Source organism: Coenobita brevimanus, chromosome 24, assembly GCF_032717465.1.
Source record: "Coenobita brevimanus isolate Jiangsu-jjx chromosome 24, ASM3271746v2, whole genome shotgun sequence".
In the NCBI taxonomy this organism is placed as follows: Eukaryota; Metazoa; Arthropoda; class Malacostraca; order Decapoda; family Coenobitidae; genus Coenobita; species Coenobita brevimanus.
In genome coordinates, this window is record NC_136977.1 from 13,199,615 (window position 1) to 13,218,572 (window position 18,958).

Here is an 18,958-nt window from a genome sequence, read left to right on the forward strand (position 1 = left end):
AAGTTGTGACACAACTTCCTTATTGCTAATCGGACTGACCCTCCACTTTATTCTCCCGTGGCAGAGTCTAGCCTTGGAGGACGTGCAGTTTTCTCATTTAGGACTGAAAATTCAACTCTTTCGCTCCCTTTTCCAAGCATGGGCACAACGATAACGTAAAAAATAACTCGAAACTATAAACATATATCAAAAAGGTGAAAATGTATTCATAACATTTTTTTTTTCCAGCCATTCCTAACAGATTATGTACTGAAATCATTCGATATCACAGTACTGCATTTCTAAGTTAAATATGTACTGTTCTGGTATGTACTTGTAAGTTAAAGCACTGGTACCAGTTAACCTAATTTATATGATTACCTATGATCGTCGTCGGAATGTTTCCTTGTGTTTACGTACAGTATTTGTGTTGAAGTTTTGCTCAGGAGTACTGTATTTGTGAGTTATAACATTAAATAAACCTTCTAACCACTTAAAGTGCTTTCTAGTGACAGATAACAGCAAAACAACACATTTGGGGGGTCTAGGGAGCAAAATACGGAGTAGTTTAAATATACCCGATTTCGCACCTAACACGGCACGGTAGGAACGAAACCCACGTGTTCCGTGCGAGTTACCTGTATATATATACTGTATATACACAGATATATATCCATCCATCCATCCATCATCCAATCCTACGTTGCCCCATGAGGAGCGTAGGAGCCCGGGGCTAGGCAGTTGGTCCCGACATTTAACCCTTTAAACACGGAGCATCGCTTTTGCGACGATCGCCAAACAGGACATAACGGCGGATCGTCGCGTTTGCGATTCGAGTTAATTTTGAATAAACGCGGGCAAGAAGGTTCCAGCTGGTATTGTCTATCAGTACCGCCACCCTTTAGCTACAATTAGCATACTTGACCTTTGTACTACTGACCTCCGTTGTTGTATCGCGTTTTTTCAACCCCCCACCACCACGGCCCGGACAGCCTGGCTGTGATATATGGCAGCGCGCTGACTGCTCAGAAATGTCAATCTGCGCTCTCCTCTCACAAGCAGTTTATGCTAATTGGAAATGCTTGTTTCCCCAGTTGTCACACTAGCTTTTTTTCGTGTGGTTTTCCCCTGTTTAGCGTCAGTTTACCGCAGGCTTTCAAGGTGACATTATAGCGAATTCTAGCTCTTCCGAGTCAGTGCCTTCCAGCCCTCCGCAAAAGGGCTTTATGACCTCTACCCCTTCTAAACCCTTACTAGGGAGTGCAAAGGGCCTGAGTGAGTCGGCTATAGGCCGAGAACTAATGAAAGCCTCCATGGACTACGGTAGTGATGTTGGTGTGTGGTCGAGTCTTGCCGAATCAGACACATTATCGTCCAGTGATGAGTCTGAGGTGCAGGAAGAGCTCATTGCTGTGCCTAGTACCTCGTCAAGCAAGGCTCCACAGCAGAAGGGAGTGGCGTATGGCAAGGGGGCAAAGAGGAAGCGAAGTGGTGACCCCGGTTCCCAGTCATTGTACCTCGCAGGCCGGCCATTGTCCCCACACTCAGGTCAGGCCGCCGCCATACTGCCTCGCTCCCCCAGCCCCATTATCTCTTCCTCATCGTCTGCTGTGATTTCTCCAGAGTCTTCGGAATCTCCTTCATCACCTCGGAAGGGAAGTAGGCAGTCAGGTAGTCGTAGAGGTTTCCATAGGCCCCGTGTTCGTGCTGGCATAAGTAGGAAAGTGGCTAGTAGTGGTAAAATTAGTGGTAAGGTTTCTCGCACTAGCCAACTCACCACCCAGCCTACTGTGAGTGACCTTGAACCTTCTCCCACTCTCCCCACCACCACGACCACCGCACATTCGCGACCTACCTCACCCACTGCCACAAGGCCTGCCTCACCCACTGCCACATGGCCTGCCTCACCCTCCGACGCACCCACCCACTCCCAGCCTAGGCAGGGCACTCTGGACGCCTTCGTGTGGTCTGAGGGCTCTGATTTTGTGCCAGAGGATCTGCCCTTTGATTCTACTGGGTCTGGGATCCAGGCTGACTTCCCTGTCCCAGAGGGTGGTGAATGTTTGGACTACCTGTTGGCCTTCCTGGATGACGAAGTAATGCAGCATATTTGTACCGAGACCAACAGGTACGAAGGACAATGTGCTGCAGTTCGTGACAGTGAAGGTGCCACGCCATCCATGTCGCGGATGGCAGCGTGGGTTCCTGTGACGATCCGCAAACTATTTGTATTCATCGCCTTGATGCTTCTCATGCCACATACCTGGAAGCACAAACTCGAGGAGTACTGGAGTGCTGACGACCTGTGCCCCACCCCCATCTTCAACAAGTACATGACTCGGGATCGTTTCAGGCAACTCATGACGTACCTGCACTTTGCTAACAACGATGAGCCTTCCCAGACTGACCCCCTATGGAAAGTGAGGGAAATCCTGAACCTGATCAAGGACAAGTTTATGAAGTTCCTTCGGCCCTTCAAGAAAGTAGTTATCGACGAGTCCTTGGTTTTCTTCAGGGGCCATCTTCGGTTCATGCAGTATATTCCTAGCAAACGCCACCGCTTTGGAATAAAGTTTTTCGTGCTGTGCGACTGCAAGACGGGGTTCATCCTAGACCTCGTCATCTACACCGCCAGCAATGTGGACTTGGACAAGACCGACCCCCTTGGATTCTCTGGCTCTGTGGTGAAAGTGCTTCTGGAAAAGTACTTCGGCGGGAATCATGTCCTGTATACTGACAATTATTATACAGCACCGAAACTCGCCAAGTACCTTTCAGAGCACGGCGTCGGCTCCTGTGGCACTGTCAGGAGCAATAAGGCACACTACCCTGGCTTCCCCGAGGCTGTAAGAGCTAAGCAGGGAGACGTACACCAGAAGAAATCAGACAAGATGCTGGCGATACGGTGGCACGACAAGAGGATTGTCAATATGCTCACCACAGTACACAAGGGGGAAATCCAAGCCACAGGGAAGGTCGACAGAAGGACTGGCGAGCCTGTGATGAAGCCTGATGCTGTAATTGACTACAACGTCAATATGCAGCTGGTGGACAAGTCCGATATGATGATCGGAGAGATTGACTGCCTGAGGAGGAACCGGCGCTGGTACAGGAAGGTGTTCTTGCACTTGCTGGATATGTGTATGCTGAACGCCTTCATCCTGTATAAGATCAAGAACAGGAAGCCAGCTAATTACTCTCTCAGGCAGTTTTCAAAGACTTGTGTTCACCAGCTACTTCAGCGTTTTGGACAGGTACTGCCATCAGGTCCCAGACGCCACTCACACACACACCTCCAGACCGCCTACAGTGCCAGGACTACCTTCAGCAACACTGCCTCGAGCCAGTGCCTAGCAGTGCCAAGAGGGGGGAAAGCACTGAGGAGGTGCTATGTTTGCAGCCACACCAACCGGCAGGAACGGACTTTTAGACGCACCTCCTTGCAGTGCAAAGAGTGTCAGATTCCCCTGTGCGCTTACCCGTGTTTCTTTGACTACCACAGCCTAAGTAGATAATGAAAATAAGGGTGGAAATCTGTAAATAATACTGAGAGTGACAGTGATACTAGTGCTTAGTTTTCTTGCACGTACTGACAGTGAGAGTCAGTTGAGTGTAAATTAGTGTATGTAGTTGTAAAAGCACTGACAGTGACAGTGATTTCAGTGTAAATTATTATACATAGTAATATAAGTATTGACAGTGACAGTCACTCCAGTGTAAGAAGTTGTAAGCATTTATTTCTATTCTATGTTATGACAGTGACAGTTTGGTGTGTTGGAAATACTATTTTTATAAGTAATGACAGTGACAGCGATGAATTAGGCACTAAACTGACAGCGAGAGTGAAAGTGAGCGATAAAAATGAAGTGCGAGCGGCTGACAGGAACGAGAATAAAGTGCCTGCCGTAAGGCAGAATAAAAGCGCGCCGCGGTGGTCTTTATCATTCCCGCTTCACATTACTGGCAGTGACAGTGAATTTTATGGCCATAATAGTGACATGCGAGCCTTTGGGAAGTACTATGATGGAAAATAATGTAGTATACGTGTTTTTAGCTGTGAAAAGGGAAATGTTTGTTGAGTGACGGGAAGACCGCCGCCGCGCTGCATGTCGGCCGTACGCTCCGTTGATTTTAGCCTTATTTTCAGTGCTTATTGTACAAATACGGATTCCAAACTACCTGTACCTTAAAGTATAAAGTTTACTGTGACAGACTGAGGCTGTGGTAGAGGGGAAACCGGGTTGCTGGATGTGTGAAAGTGAAGATTTTGTTACCCAACTTTACAAGTCTCCATAAGTCCTTGGGTAGTCCACGAAGACTCAACACCTGTCTCTGGAGAAAGCTGAATGTAACTACTATCTGCCATAAAAATTATAATGTTCTAGGGTTAATCTCTGATTTTTGGCAAATATTTTGCTACAGGTACTCAGACCACGATACAACCCCGCCACATGGGGGAGGTCAGCTGTCCACAGCCGCGTTTTAGGGGTTAAGATGAGAGTGATCAACCTCACTCATCCCTGAGTGGCAATACGTGGGCAATAAACCCCAACCACCCCTTGGATATAAACCTTCACCGGCTTAATCCGACTGGAGCACGATAATTACCCACTAAACCACCAGGCGCCAAAATTTGGTTATATGGTTACCACCCAGCATAGCAAAAGGTTTCCTGGTGTACAGGAAACTATTTGGCTTGTCACTCAGTGTAGAGTCATCCATAGACAGAAGAAAGAGGAAAGAATGAAGGAATGAAAGACAGAAGAGGGAGTGTAAAGTCACCAGTAAGCAGAAGGACGAGGAAAGAATCAAGGAAAGAAAGATAGAAGAAGATGGAAGGAAAGAAGGATGAAGGAGAGGACAGGGCAGACACCCAAGAGCAGCACTACATTGAGTGAGTGGATGGTGAGTTCCCCCACCTACCACCAACAGATATATATATATATATATATATATATATATATATATACAGTATACATATATAAATTATATATATACAGTGCAGTGTTCATACAACACAAGCTAGGTTATGCAGAACCTCGTGCAAAGTCAATTTTGCGCTAAAACATTCCATATACAGTAATCCCTATACTACCTGGACGTCTACTTTCCGGACACCCTACTTACCAGACATTGTGGGCCTGGACCTTCAGAACCCAAAAATGACCAAAAAAAGAAAAAAATCCCAAAATAATCCAATTTTTTTTCTTCCCGTAATTTGAAATTGCCGCGCGGCGCCGAACAGCTGTTTACACCATGGCCCCTTCATCCCTTTCTTCCTCCCCCCTCCTGTGTCAGGGTTGCCATTTGGTATTTTTCATTACCAAATATGGGCCAATATGGTAATGAAAAATTCATTTGGTAATGAATCAGAATAATGCATTACCAAGGGGATTTTTCACATGTATGTGGATAAACAGGATGGTGATGGTGGATTGTCTGCTCTCTCTGATTAATCTGGCAGCCTAAATACAATGAAAATAATCAACATGCTGTTAATTATATGGAAAGTGATTACATGTATTTCCATTTGTATATATAATTAGTGAAGAATAAATGCTAAGTTTACAAATTTGGTAATGAAAAGTTAAATTTGGTAATGAAAATTGAGGAGTTTGGTAATGGGGCCGTTGCGATCTGGCAACTCTGTTTCCCCGTCATCAACAGTTACTGCCTAACTTCGATCATGAGCAGATGCTTATCACAGTGGATGCCACACGTGCTCGTTTTTTGTGAATAAACTTTAAGTCAGTTTGGAACCACATGCTCAGAGTTCTGAGAGGAACTGAGGAACAAGGAAATAAGCAAATAAACACTTCTTATCACAGCAATCATCCACACAACACTGAGGCAGGCTGTAGCAGGTGGTATGGGACATGGGTCACGTGGGTCGGATTGGGTCAAGGAACCCAATCAGCAACCGACAAAAGCTTGACACACGAGTTGTATGTGGAAACCCAATACCAATACGCACCCACTTCCCACAATTTCTCTCGCGCAATTGAGTGATATTACTGTGCTATTAAGTAATTATGGGAGAAATCAAATGCCCACATTACTGTAAGATCATTGTTTCTTTTTGTCTTAAATTGTGACTCTACTGTACACACACACACACACAAATATACACAAATCCTAGCTTTACAATACCCCACTACACCAGTTATTGGACTTAACAGACACCTTGAGGGGCCCCTAAACCAACCATCAGATACCGTCCGTTAACTAGGAAAAACCACACAGACCTACCAGACAACTCTGGGCCCAATAAACACTTTTTAGCATTTAACACACTATCTGTTACATGGGGCATATGACGCGGGCCTACCGAAAATGTTCCCCATGCTCAGGATAACTCTGAACACAGTTACCAAGTCCGGTGGTGTTTTTTTCCTACTCAATTGGGTTAGGCTGGGGAGGACAAGGGTGTAAAATTATGGGCCAAGTTAGTGTAAAATGGGTACAGTTTTAATTTTTAGTACTAGAATACCTGGTATACTATTTTATTTACTTATTTTCCATTATGTGCTTGAAATTCCATTTTAGGGGGGACCACTGGATTTATCAGATTATCGGCTTTATCAGATAGGGCTTTCCCCAATTCATCTGGTATAGAGGGGGTGTACTATGCTAGCATGAGGTCTGTCTTGACAGTATCCAACTTTAGGCTTTAAAAAAATAAACAACCAACCTGTTGAGCTAGGACACTAATCCCCTTCAAAGTAGGCCCCTTCTGATGACACACATAGCCTAGCATTCTTTCCACTGCCTGAAACATTTTTCAAAGTTGGTTTTCAGTATCTCCTGCAGGTGCTTCATGGCATATGTCATGATCTCTTCTTGATTCAAATTGGGAACCCTTCAGTGGTGTTTTGATCTTGGGGAATAATCAAAGTTGCACAGAGCCATATCTGGTGGGTAGGGATCCTGTTGAACCTGCAGAATGTTGTCTATCTATCTATCTATCTATTGCCACAGAATGTTGTGCTTGGCCAAAAATTCCCAAGTCAGTTAAGAAGAATGGGCTGAGGCACTGTCATGGTGCAGCTTCCAACATGCCGCTTTCCAAAGGTACGATCTCTTCCACTGAACTGCGTCACAAGGCAATGGATAATGTCGAAGTAATGTTTGTTGACAGTCTGACCTTCTGGTGCATATTTATGATGCAGAACACCATGGTAGTCGAAAAAAACTGTCAACATGTGAGTGCATTTCACCTTGTTGCAGACCCATCATGCTTTTTTTGGCCGAGGTGACCCTGCATGCTTCCACTGGGTATCTGGGTTGTATCCGCACACCCAAGTCACATCTCCTATAACAGTCTTCAGAAAGTCTGGATTGCAATTTGCACACTCAGACATGTCCTTAACAACATTCATCCAAGAGAAGTGATCATGACAAATGCAATGAAGCACCGGCAGGAGATACAAAATACTGAATTTGAAAAATGTTTCAGACAATGTAAAGAACTGGGCTATGTGTGTCAAGTAAGAAGGGGCCTACTTTGATGGGAGATTAGTGTCTTAGCTCAACAGGTTAGCTACAGGCCCCTGAGATATGATACCTCTAGATGCAATACCCCAGCATAGTGACAGGGGTAGAAATACCACCCTACCCCGCCGAATGATGGCAAAACCCCAGTATGACAATGGGTTTTGTTGTTTTTAAAACTGATTTTGATGATATTTTAAATGTAAATTTTGCGTTTGTGTTTTGGTTGTTTAGGTTGATTTATGAACTGTTTTTAGGGCTTATGGTGTGAGCTGGGAGAGGGGTAGTGAAGTGGCATTGGACGAGACGATGTTGAGGCGATTTGTTTGTGGCCACCCCTTACGGGATTGAGGCATCTGACAACAGACAGATAGACAGATTTTAGACTTAGATTAATGTTTTAGTTATAGGTGGGATGAATATTGTCATTTTGGGGTACAGTTAACTAAGTCTGATTTTTTCCAGACTTATTATTGACGATTTTCAGATTTTATTTTTGGCATTAACCCCTTAACCGCGGGGCGTCACTTTCATGACGCTTGGGAGCAAGGGATCATACCGCGGGGCGTCGCTTTTGTGATTCTGTGTTATTTTGAATTCACCCGGGCTTCCAAGTGGGGGCTTGTATCATCTATCAGTACTGCCAATGTCCAACACTAGTCAGCACTCCTAATCTCATCTGTACTCCCATCCATTGTTGACAATTTAGCCATTTCTCCCCGTTCTTGACTCCCCTCCCTACCCCCCCTCCATTACCCTATCCTCTCGCCTGCCCGACCGTGCTACGCTAAGTAAATCTTCCCTGGAATTTTTCACTGATTTCATCCATTGAAATAAGCCCTATGTCCTATTCTTATACCAAATAATATATACAAGAAAGAAATAAGGTAAGTGAGAGTGCCATACACCTGGAATTGGCTAATTATCACCTGACAACACCTCACGTGCACTCGTTCGCTAATTTTCGCTGTTTTTTTCCCCTTGAAATATGCCGTATAATCTATTTTCGTAATAAATATACATGTAAGGAGGGAAGGGAGAAGCCTAAGTGATATTTACATTCACCTGGAACTACCTAATTTATAATGTATTGTCTAGATTTCCTGCCAATCATTTCAGTGCTAGACATAGCTGTTTCAAGAGCTAACATTGGTAGCACTGAATATCCCCTAAGTAGGCCTCTACCCCGGCCCTCCCTTATCAGTTTACTCTTATCTTCCGAAGTAGAGGTACGTCTGTTTCTTCTTGCTGACTTCAGGGACTTTTTCACCCCCATGCAAAGGGCCCTGTGACCTTTACCCCCTACTAAACCTCATGTGGAAAGAGGTAAAGGGCTGACAATTGATAAAAGAGTGACTACGATCTTTCTATTGAGTAAAACAGTGCAAGTGGAATTGTAAATAATGTGTAAATAATGGGTAAACAGCAAGTGAAAGTAATGAATGTAAATATACGTGAACAATGGAAAATAGTTTTATAAGTTACTTCAAGTGACAGTGCATAACACAGTGTAAATAAAATAGAAATGTAAATAACATAAATAAAATAGAGAACGTAAATAGAAATGTAAATGAGTAGTACTGTATTATAAGAATACGAGTATATACCCTAGGAGTAATGAAAGTGAAAGTTTCACTCTAGCATGTCTGAATGCTATGAGTTATGAGAGTGAAGATGAAAGTGACATTCACTCTCAATGCTAGTATACAGGACGAGAAAGTGAATGCTACGTATTTTACTGAAAGAAATTGAATCCCTACAGTGACAATAAACTAATACTACTGAAGGAAACTTATGGATAAAGACTGTAGATATATATAAGTGTTATATAGTAATAGAAATATAAAGTATGAGGGGTTTTATGAATAATAAATGACAGAGTACCAAGAGCGAACTAGTGCCAGTGCGACGGTCAGACGCGCTCGTAATTTTCATTGCTTTCACAGTGGGTTTCTTTTTGGAGTATGGATCCCAAACTACTTGAAAATCATAGAGTAGTGTTTATAGTGTTAATATCTGGCTGTGGTAATCATATTACAGGTTGTTGGGAAGTGTAAAGTGGAGACTTCGTTACCCAACTTCAGAGGTCTCCACAAGTCCTACGGTAACTGACGAAGGCTCAACAAACATTCCAGGAGAAAGCTGAAGTATGTGCCATAAGCATATTTACTTTTAATATTCTAGGACTAATAACTGATTTTTGGCAAATATTTTTTGAGGGTCTGTCGGAGCCCGAATAACCCCGCGGCACACGCAAAACATCGGTAAACATGCCCGCGGTGTAGGGGTTAAGGTGAGTTATAAACTGCTTTTAGGCTTAGTTTAGCTTGTTTTAAGTTACCTGGGGGTTTAGGTTAGCCAGGCTCTTGTTTTTTTACTCATTTGGGTGTGTTTAGAATTTGGTTGAGGGGGAAACTCAAGGCTCAAAAACGCATCCCTATAGTTTACATGTTAAATCTACCCTAAGATACGATACCCCGCCTAGCGATGGATTTTTACTTAACCAACTGCATCATTAAACTGGGGTATGCCTGTATTTATTTTTTTTAAACCTTGTATGTATGTATAAATGTGTGTGTGTGTGTGTGTGTGTGTGTATATATATATATATATATATATATATATATATATATATATATATATACAGTATATGTAGTAAACCCTCATTTATCCAGACATGCAGTATCTGGACCTGTTCATTATCCAGACATGCAGTATCTGGACCTGTTCATTATCCAGATACTGAACCTTGGCTCTATTAAACCATTATCCAAATTTACTTGAAATTATCCGGATGTAAAAGTCCCTGAGAACTTTGGCTGACAGACTGACATGTTCAAACAATCAGAATTGTGGCCGCTGGACTCTAGCCTTGCGTGGGAAATAGGGCATAACCCACACCCTGAGCTAAAAATGTTCATCCCCCCCCTGTACTGAATGGTCAAAGTCACACACTGGCCTGTTCACTGCCTGTGAACCTTCAGCACCTGAGTAGTACCAACTGTAACCCACAAGTGGTGTCAAAATGCCCATACGCATCCCTACCGAATGTCCAAAGTTATGCGGCCACTGGATTAGTCTTTCCCAACTGCCACCGTGTGTGTAACACAGACCGCAAGCCACTAGTCAGATGAAAGCGTCCGTCCACATCTACAACATACATCAAAAGTCTCCCGGTCATCTGGAGTTGTGTTTTCCAATGGCCAATGCACGTGTAAGACAGACCACAAACCACAAGTCAGGTGAAAGTGCCCGTCCGCCTCACGACAGAAGGGTGAAAATCCTGCCCACAGCCTCGCTTTTCCCCCCTTCCCATCCCTCCTCCATACCCTTCAATGCTCCCCGCTTTCCTAGCCCTGTCTCCCAGCTCCCCCCTCACTTCCTCACTCCCCCCCCCCCCCTGCACTGGGAGCATTGATCTGTGACTTTTTAAAGTTTTTGGCGATGTATTTGAATACTATTGGTTGTATCACAATTCCACAAAATCCACAAGCTCATGAAATTCTGCATCTAGACATCAATGGCCTCAATACTAATAAGGCATATGGGCCTGATGGAGTCCCTCCTGTTGTTCTCAAGAACTGTGCTTCTGTGCTTACACCCTGCCTAGATAAACTCTTTCGCCTTTGTCTGTCAACATGTACCTTTCATTCTTGCTGGAAGTTTGCTCTCATTCAGCCAGTCCCAAACAAGGGTGACCATTCCCAGCCCTCTAACTATCGTCCAATTGCTCTAACATCCTGTATTTCAAAAGTTTTTGAGTCAGTTCTCAATAGAAAAATTTTAAGGCATCTTTCCTATCACAATCTTCTTTCTAATCGTCAGTATGGGTTCCGTCAGGGACGCTCCACTGGCAATCTTCTCACCTACCTTTCAGACTCCTGGTCATCCTCCTTTCGGGACTTTGGCAAAAGCTTTGCCACTACACTTGACATCTCAAAGGCTTTCGATCAAGTCTGGCATAAATCTTTAATTTCCACACTGCCCTTTTACAGTTTCTATTCTTCTATCTGTGCCTTCATCGCTAGCTTCCTTTCTGGTCATTCAATAGCCGCTTTTGTAGACGACCATCGTTCTTCTCCTAGATCTATCAACAGTGGTGTTCCTCAGGGCAACCAACTGTCTTCCTTTTATTCATCAATGACCTTCTAAACTGTAGATCTAACCCTAGCCACTCATAAGCTGATGACTCCACCCTTCACCTTTCCATTCGGTTCCCGCAACGCCCATCTCAGCAGTTACTTCAACAAACAAGGGATGAGGGTATGGCACACCTAATGTCTGACTTGGCTCATATCTCTGACTGGGGTAAAAATATTCTGGTTGTTTTCAATGCATCTAGGGCTCAGTTTTTACACCTATCAACCCAACAAAATCTTCCACAGGTATACCCACTGTTTAATAATTTTCAGCTTAATCCTGCATCATCCTTGAACATGCTTGGGGTTTCATTTACACGGGATTTGTCCTGGAAAGATCACATTACATCTCTAGTAAAATCTGCTTGCAAGAGATTAGGTGTCCTAAGCTGACTCCATTCTTTCTTTACCCCTGCACAATTGTTGACTCTATACAGGGGTTTTATCCGCCCCTGTGTGAAGTACAACTCTCATGTGTGGGAAGGCTCCCCACATACAGCTCTTTTCAATAGGGTGGAGTCAAAGGTTTTTCGTCTCATTAACTCTCCTCCTCTTACTGACTCCCTTCAACCTCTGTCTCTTTGCCGCACTGTTGCATCTTTATCCCTTTTCTATCGCTTCTTTAATGGTCACTGCTCCTCTGAACTGTCTGCATGCATTCCTCCACCTCTACGTCAGGAGCGTAGCACCCGTCTAGCAGCAAACTCTCATCCATTTTCTGTCTAACTCTCTAATGCAAGAGTTAATCGTTAATCCCGGTCCTTCATTTATCCAACAGGTCAACTCTGGCACTGTCTCCCTCTGTCTGTATTTCTTGCTGCCTATGATCTCCAGTCTTTCAAACGCAGTGTGTCCAGGCATCTTGAAATGATCGGATCTTGAATTTGGCTCTCTCTCGTACTGTATTTTGTTTTTCTCTTGGAGAAAACTATTACTGCGGGCTCATGGTCTTTGGTTCCTTCTTCCTCACATAAAAAAATTATATATATATATATATAAATATATATATATATATATATATATATATATATATATATATATAAATATATATATATATATATATATATATATATGCTTAACTCTTGCAAGGTGCGGGGAAAATTTTGCACTAGGATGGTCGGAAGTTATGGGTATATGAAGGTATGTTTTACTCTTTAACATTTATTCTCACCGCACTTTTGTGATTTTACTTATCGGTTTTGTGTGTTTTTATTAGCTTATAGTATAAACACCAGCAAAGATGATGGTATACCATTTATACCAATATAACCAATTTCCGGTGGTATAACTGGCATTGAGGTAGTTTGGCCATGTGGAATCAGGGGCGCACCCACGAATTTTCTAAGGGGGGGGGGGGGGGCGTAGTGAGGTGGGGTCAGGTAATCCGATAATTACCGGGAGGTCACATGCAGGTTTAGAGTCAGAGAGCTGCTGGCTCATGTGTTATTCTCTGTTTGTACCTGCCAATTTTTCATGTTTTGCTGTTATCGAAATATATATAATTTTTCAAGGACCTAGAGAGCTGCCCCCCCCCCCCCAGGTGCGCCCATGTGGAATGGATAGAGCACAAGAGACTGACAAGGAGAGTGTATGTGAGTGAGGTGGAGGGGGGACAGGGAGAGGAAGGCCAAGGATGAGATCTAAGTAAATGGTTCACCATCAATATATATACCGGTATATATGCATGGAGTAATGAGAGAAGTGAAAACACAAGTAGTGGTGAGAGGGATAGCATTGGTAATGAATGGTGATGGATGGAATATCACAAAATTGTTGTATGCTGATGATACAGTACTACTTGCAAATACCAGACAAGGACTTGGTAGACTAGTGCAGAGTTTTGCTGATGTCTGTGAGGGTAAATATAGAAAGGAGCAAAGTGATGGCAATCGAGTGAGATGGTGACTCCCTGTGTTATGTTACAGTGAATGGAGAGAGACTGGAATTGGTGGGAGAGTTCAAATACCTAGATACAGTGATAGAAGAGAGAGGAAAATGTGCAAAAGAAGTGGAAAGTAAAGTGCCACAAGGAAGGAAAGCAGCTGCTGCTATGAAGGCCTTAATAAGAAACAAAGGCTTGAGTGTTGCAGCTGTGTGAGGCTTACATGAAGGAGTGTTAGTGCCAACTTCAACATATGGATGTGAGATTATAGTGTGGCATGAAAATGAAAAGTCAAGAGTGAGAGCAGTGGAGATGGGACTGCTGAGGAATGTACATGGAGTACAGATAGCGGATAGGATAAAAGATACGTAGTGTGATTCATGAAAGATGCAGAGTGAGGAAGTCTGTGGACACCAGAATTGAAAAGTGTGTACTGAGATGGTATGGTCATATGGAGAGAACTGATAACAACAGAGTGGTGAAAAAGGTATATCTGAGTGTTTGAAGGAAGAAGAAGGCAAGGTAGGCCAAGGAGATGATGGAGGGATATGGTGAATAAGTGTTTGAGGAAGAGAGGTATGGAAGTCGGTGAGGCTAGGGAACTAACAAGAGATCGAGCTGGCTGAATGAGTGTCGTGAGAAGTGCATGATCAGGGATTTGGCACCCTTTTTTAACGTGACAGCATCCGGACTGACTCTATCAGATATGATTATGTGAAACTACGGAATGTGGTGAAAGTTTCTGGCATATCAGATATAGCCAGGATTCCAGGGGGTTGAATGATGAGTGAATGGAAACATGGCCCAATGGACTGGACAAATATGGGCTGTCTAGATGTTGCTTCTCTTCACCCTGCCCTAGGGTGGGAAAGGAGGTCTGGATGATGATGATGATGATGAAGACATAAATTCAGTAGCATCATGTGTTAATGTAGGAGGAGGATTTCAAGAGGGTGTTGGAATACATTTTACAGGCATAACGTAACTGGGACATCCTCTAAAAGGAAGCAATGTCAGATCATTTTCAAAGTATAGAATACATCAACACATGATCCTGCTACTGGATATGCATTAAAACCTTATGCATTTCTACTACTACTTTTATTTATTTATTTATTTTTTCATACTGCTGGGTAGCTAAGTGAATACTGAACACTTGATAAAAATTATATACTATATGATTCACATTCTTTTTATCCCTTACATTATAACAGTCCCTCAACAAAAAAATAGTTTGTCCCAACATTTAGCAAAATATTTCAACCTAAAGATTCTATGGCATATGAATAATCTCAACCAGCACTACAGTATTACTGAGTGCAAAGGCATTTGTTAATTTCCACAGGTAACCTTTTACCTCTGCCAACAAATGTGGGCAAAGGCTACGTTTGCATCTGTCCGTATGTCTCTTTGTTCGGCAGACTGCAGTTAACTGATGATAGAATCATCTTTATGGACTATTCCTCATGACCCAAGAATGAAAAAAAATAAGTTTTGTTGAAAAAGCCATACTACAACGACAGTCATACTTTTAACTAATGAGAATATATAAGGGTTTTTTAGTCTGATCCTAGGAATACAGAGACTACATTCCTATTAGTTTCAAGGGTGGAACTGAATTACCTGGAATGAACTGCCCAGTGAGATGGAGGTATGCTCTTTACTGCGTGCCCTGTTAGTTGCCTTAAGTTTCTTTGGGGGAATACTATAAATGAAGACAGTGCAGAAATGGAGGCTGGGTCAACTAAGCTGTATTAATATACATTTACAGATCAGTGATGATGTCAGCATGTGTACATCCTTCCACCTAAAAGTAACTCTCCACGTGCCCCTTTTTTTGTTTTGAACAACTGGATTCCGAGTCACAGCTAAGGCTGCGTAGCATTGCATTGTGAGCCACAGCTCAGGCTGTGCTGGCCGTGCATCACCGGTAACTACTACACCCCTACGCAAACTTACACATGACTCTACACAAAGATGGAGAAAGAGAGATTTTTTCTTTTCACCAGATGATACCCTGGATATTTATCTCAAGTTTATAATAAAAACAAAAAAAATTGTTTTTTCATTTCTTCACTACTCCCCTACGTAAACTTATGCATGGCCCTACACAAAGATGGGGAGAGATTTTTTTTTTCACCAGATGATGCCCTGGATGTTTATCTTCCAGTTTATAATAAACAAAAACTAAAAAAAAAAAAAAAAACTTTTTCTTCATTTTTTGCACACCATGGGGTGGGATATAAAAAGGTAATAGCGCAATCCTCAGGTTAACCACTTCACTGTGTTCATGCTATAGTTATTCCAACAGTAAACCCTCGCTATATCAAACCTCATTAATCTGAACTTCAGCGATCTCAACCTCTGTAGGCCTACTGAACAATTTTCAAATACATTGAACAAAAGCTGATTATCGAGGTGATGGTGCCACCAGACAATGAAAAGTAAATCAAGAGTAATTTTTGCTTTTATTTTTCCCCCCCTCAGCTCTGTCATTTACTACTGAGTAAAAATATTTAGTATTAATATATACTGTACAGTATAAATGTACACAGTATGAACCTACACATTGTGAACTGGTATAATTTCATTACATATCTACCAAACATGAGTTAATGTACACTTTGGAGGCATTATAATCCACCCTAACGAACACTGGCTGTACTGAATTATCAGCTATATTGTCATCCATCCCTTCCCCCCTCCATTAGTTTTGATGTGTCCAAACAGCATTACTCAGCCTGGGGGACTTTTCAAAGTGGAGGGACTGGATATAGCCTTCATTAACAAGTCTTTACTAGGGGGCTCTCATACCATACTGGACTGAATAAAATAGTTTATTGTTACTAAAAACAAAATAAAAAAAAATATTCTTGGAAAGAAGGGGTTAAATATTTCATCTTTAGGTAGGAAAAAAGGTCATGATAATGATAATGAAAAAATATTTCTGGAAACAAAAACTTCAACTATTTCAAAAAGATGGAAAAACAGGAAACATACTGTATATGCAGTTCAGTGAACCTAATCCTTTACCCCATGTAAACATGGCATGGGAAAAATTCTATAATTTTACAGCAGGGTTTTTAATCTCTTCTGGGTCACAGAGAATGGTGATCCTGACTATTTTCCTCTATCTCTGTCATGGAAGACATGAAGCTTCTTCCACCACAAGATATTTTTAGACAGTGACACTACCAACCCTCCACCTATATAACAAGAGATAAACAGGTAGGATTCCAGCTCTCCATTCCTGCCCTCCCTTTTAATTGACTTTTATGAGACAAAGGGAATATGTGGGTAGTACTGTTTTCCCTTATCCCCTGGGATATTATACAGCACAGGCATAATATTGACAGGTTAAGTAACAATGGCAACCTGCATACAACAGGACTGTGAGAAAATGTACTACAGCAACTTACTGGCTTCACTCCAAATTTTGATGCTGTAGTAAACTTCAAGGAGCTTTCACTGCTGTCTGTAAATAAGGAAGATTATAGTGCAAAGTAAATTTTTTCACATGTGCAAATAATTTATCCTTGTATCACAGTGTTACTGGTTTATCTACATATTCATGAATACACTAAAATGCAAAGGTTCCCCTTAGCATAAAAATATATGTCAAATCTAACTGTCCATTTTACTGTCAGTCCTAACTCCTTCATCTACAGTACTGTTAGTGGCTGAGGTAGAAATAAACGTAAAGCAATGGTAGAGCCACTAGAGCAAGTGTACTGACTAGGAACATCTTCCACCAGATGATACCCCAGTCTGACCCAGAACACCGATCCTGGGTCTGGGTGAGGGGTTGGAAACGAGGGTCAGTAAGGGCAGCAGCTACTTCATCCAGAGATCCCTTATATGATGTGGTCTTCTCTCGGATATTAGCTAGGTCCTGTTGCATACTGTCAAGGAATCTCTTAGCCTCTCTTTTGGTGCGAGTGTCTCTCAAGATGTGGTTGATGCTGATGTAGCCCACGTGCATTTCAGAGTCACTTTCATAGTCACTGCAGCTGCTGAGGTTGTGTGTGCCGAGCACAGCTGCCCTTGTCCTGGCCACACCCCCAACTATGGCCTGGTTTCCTGCCCCATCATTGCATTCTTCCTGCCACTTCTCCTCTTCAAGCACCTCTGCCAGCACTGAATTTTCTTTAATTGGTATTTTTAAAGTCTTCAGGGCAAAGAACTCCTTTTCTTGTATTATTTTGTTTATTCTTTTTAGTTCTGAAACCTGAAAATGTACAATTATATTAATATGAGATAAACTGTAAAAATAATTACAATAAGACATATCAGAAAATGCATATCAGAAGGACTGGAATGTATTAATGGATCTCAGAAAAGATTTGTGATAAGACAAATGATAAAGAATTACAGAAAGTTTTACATATATGGAACAGCAGCAAGTCCCAGATAATTGCACCAGCTACCTGAAAGTACCCATTAAACAAGTGGTTGCCAAAATATGTAGCACTGTCAAGTCTCAGTATCTGTAAGTTTGGTATGCAATAAATCAACAGAACGATGAACTAAAGGGTACGCCCAGCTTTATGATAACGATGGTGAAATCAGCTTAATAATGGTGGCGGCCATGTACAATGTGTGTACACGATGCTTCCTTCGCAAGCCAACAGTCAGATGTTCAAGCCAAGATGGCCCACCCAATGGTTACATTCGCTGATCTTTTCCCTTTCATTCCATTTCGTGCATGCAAGAACAGTGAACCACTGCTATCGCCAGATAACAGTGCAAATGTGCAACAAATGGAGCAGTGGGAAATATTAAGTAGAGTGATAATTTTTATGTGTGAAAAAGTAAAATCTGTGACTTGGAAATCATGTTTGGCAAGGATACTACATCTCATTTTATTGTTTGTGTAGTAATGAAAAGTTCCAACGTGCTTATATGAATCAGCCTTGGTCACTTGATGCTGGCTTCCCATGCTGCTCATTCTCTGGCAGCCTCCCTATTCAGTCCATTTTCCCTGAGTTGTAGGTCACACACTATGACTTCGTCCCAGGTGTTTTTCGGCCTGCCTCTCGCAAACCTACCCCCAGCATTAACACCTCACACCTTCACCTAATTGTTATCCTCCAACCTCCCAACATGCCAAAACCATCTCAATCTACCCCTCCTCATCACAACACTCAATATAATCCAGTCCCATCCATTCTCTCAACTTTTCAATCATGGAAAGCATTGTGCCACTGAGGGCACCCATGGCAAGCCTAAAAGGGTACTTTTTTTTTTTCTTTTTTTTTCTTTTTTTACGTGGTCCTTGGCTCCCCCCCCATCCCAAGCTCATGTTTTATTTATAAATCATTATGCGATGAATTTTCACGAGGCATGACTGTACAGTACTTAATGAAATATAACCACCTGGAATTTATTCAATGTTCTACATAATCCCTAAATTTCATGTTACATGATTACTACTGTATTTCCTGCCATATAATGTGCACCCATGATT

At 42.3% G+C, this 18,958-nt stretch overlaps 1 protein-coding gene across 2 annotated transcripts in view; it reads right to left on the reverse strand.

The window, feature by feature from the left end:
* Positions 1 to 15,973: 15,973 nt before the first annotated feature.
* LOC145393491 (lysM and putative peptidoglycan-binding domain-containing protein 3-like) overlaps positions 15,974 to 18,958 on the reverse strand; it is a 125,970-nt gene continuing 122,985 nt past the window's right edge. Inside the window, exons 3-4 of one of the 2 annotated variants that reach the window (XM_080267614.1) lie at positions 17,228 to 17,719; positions 15,974 to 16,966 (exon numbers count right to left, since the gene is read on the reverse strand). In XM_080267614.1, the coding sequence (XP_080123740.1) occupies positions 16,946 to 16,966; positions 17,228 to 17,719 (513 nt within the window). In that variant the 3' untranslated portion in view covers positions 15,974 to 16,945. Of the gene's footprint in view, positions 17,720 to 18,958 lie in introns of both variants that reach the window. The other variant, XM_080267613.1, reaches the window with a different exon arrangement.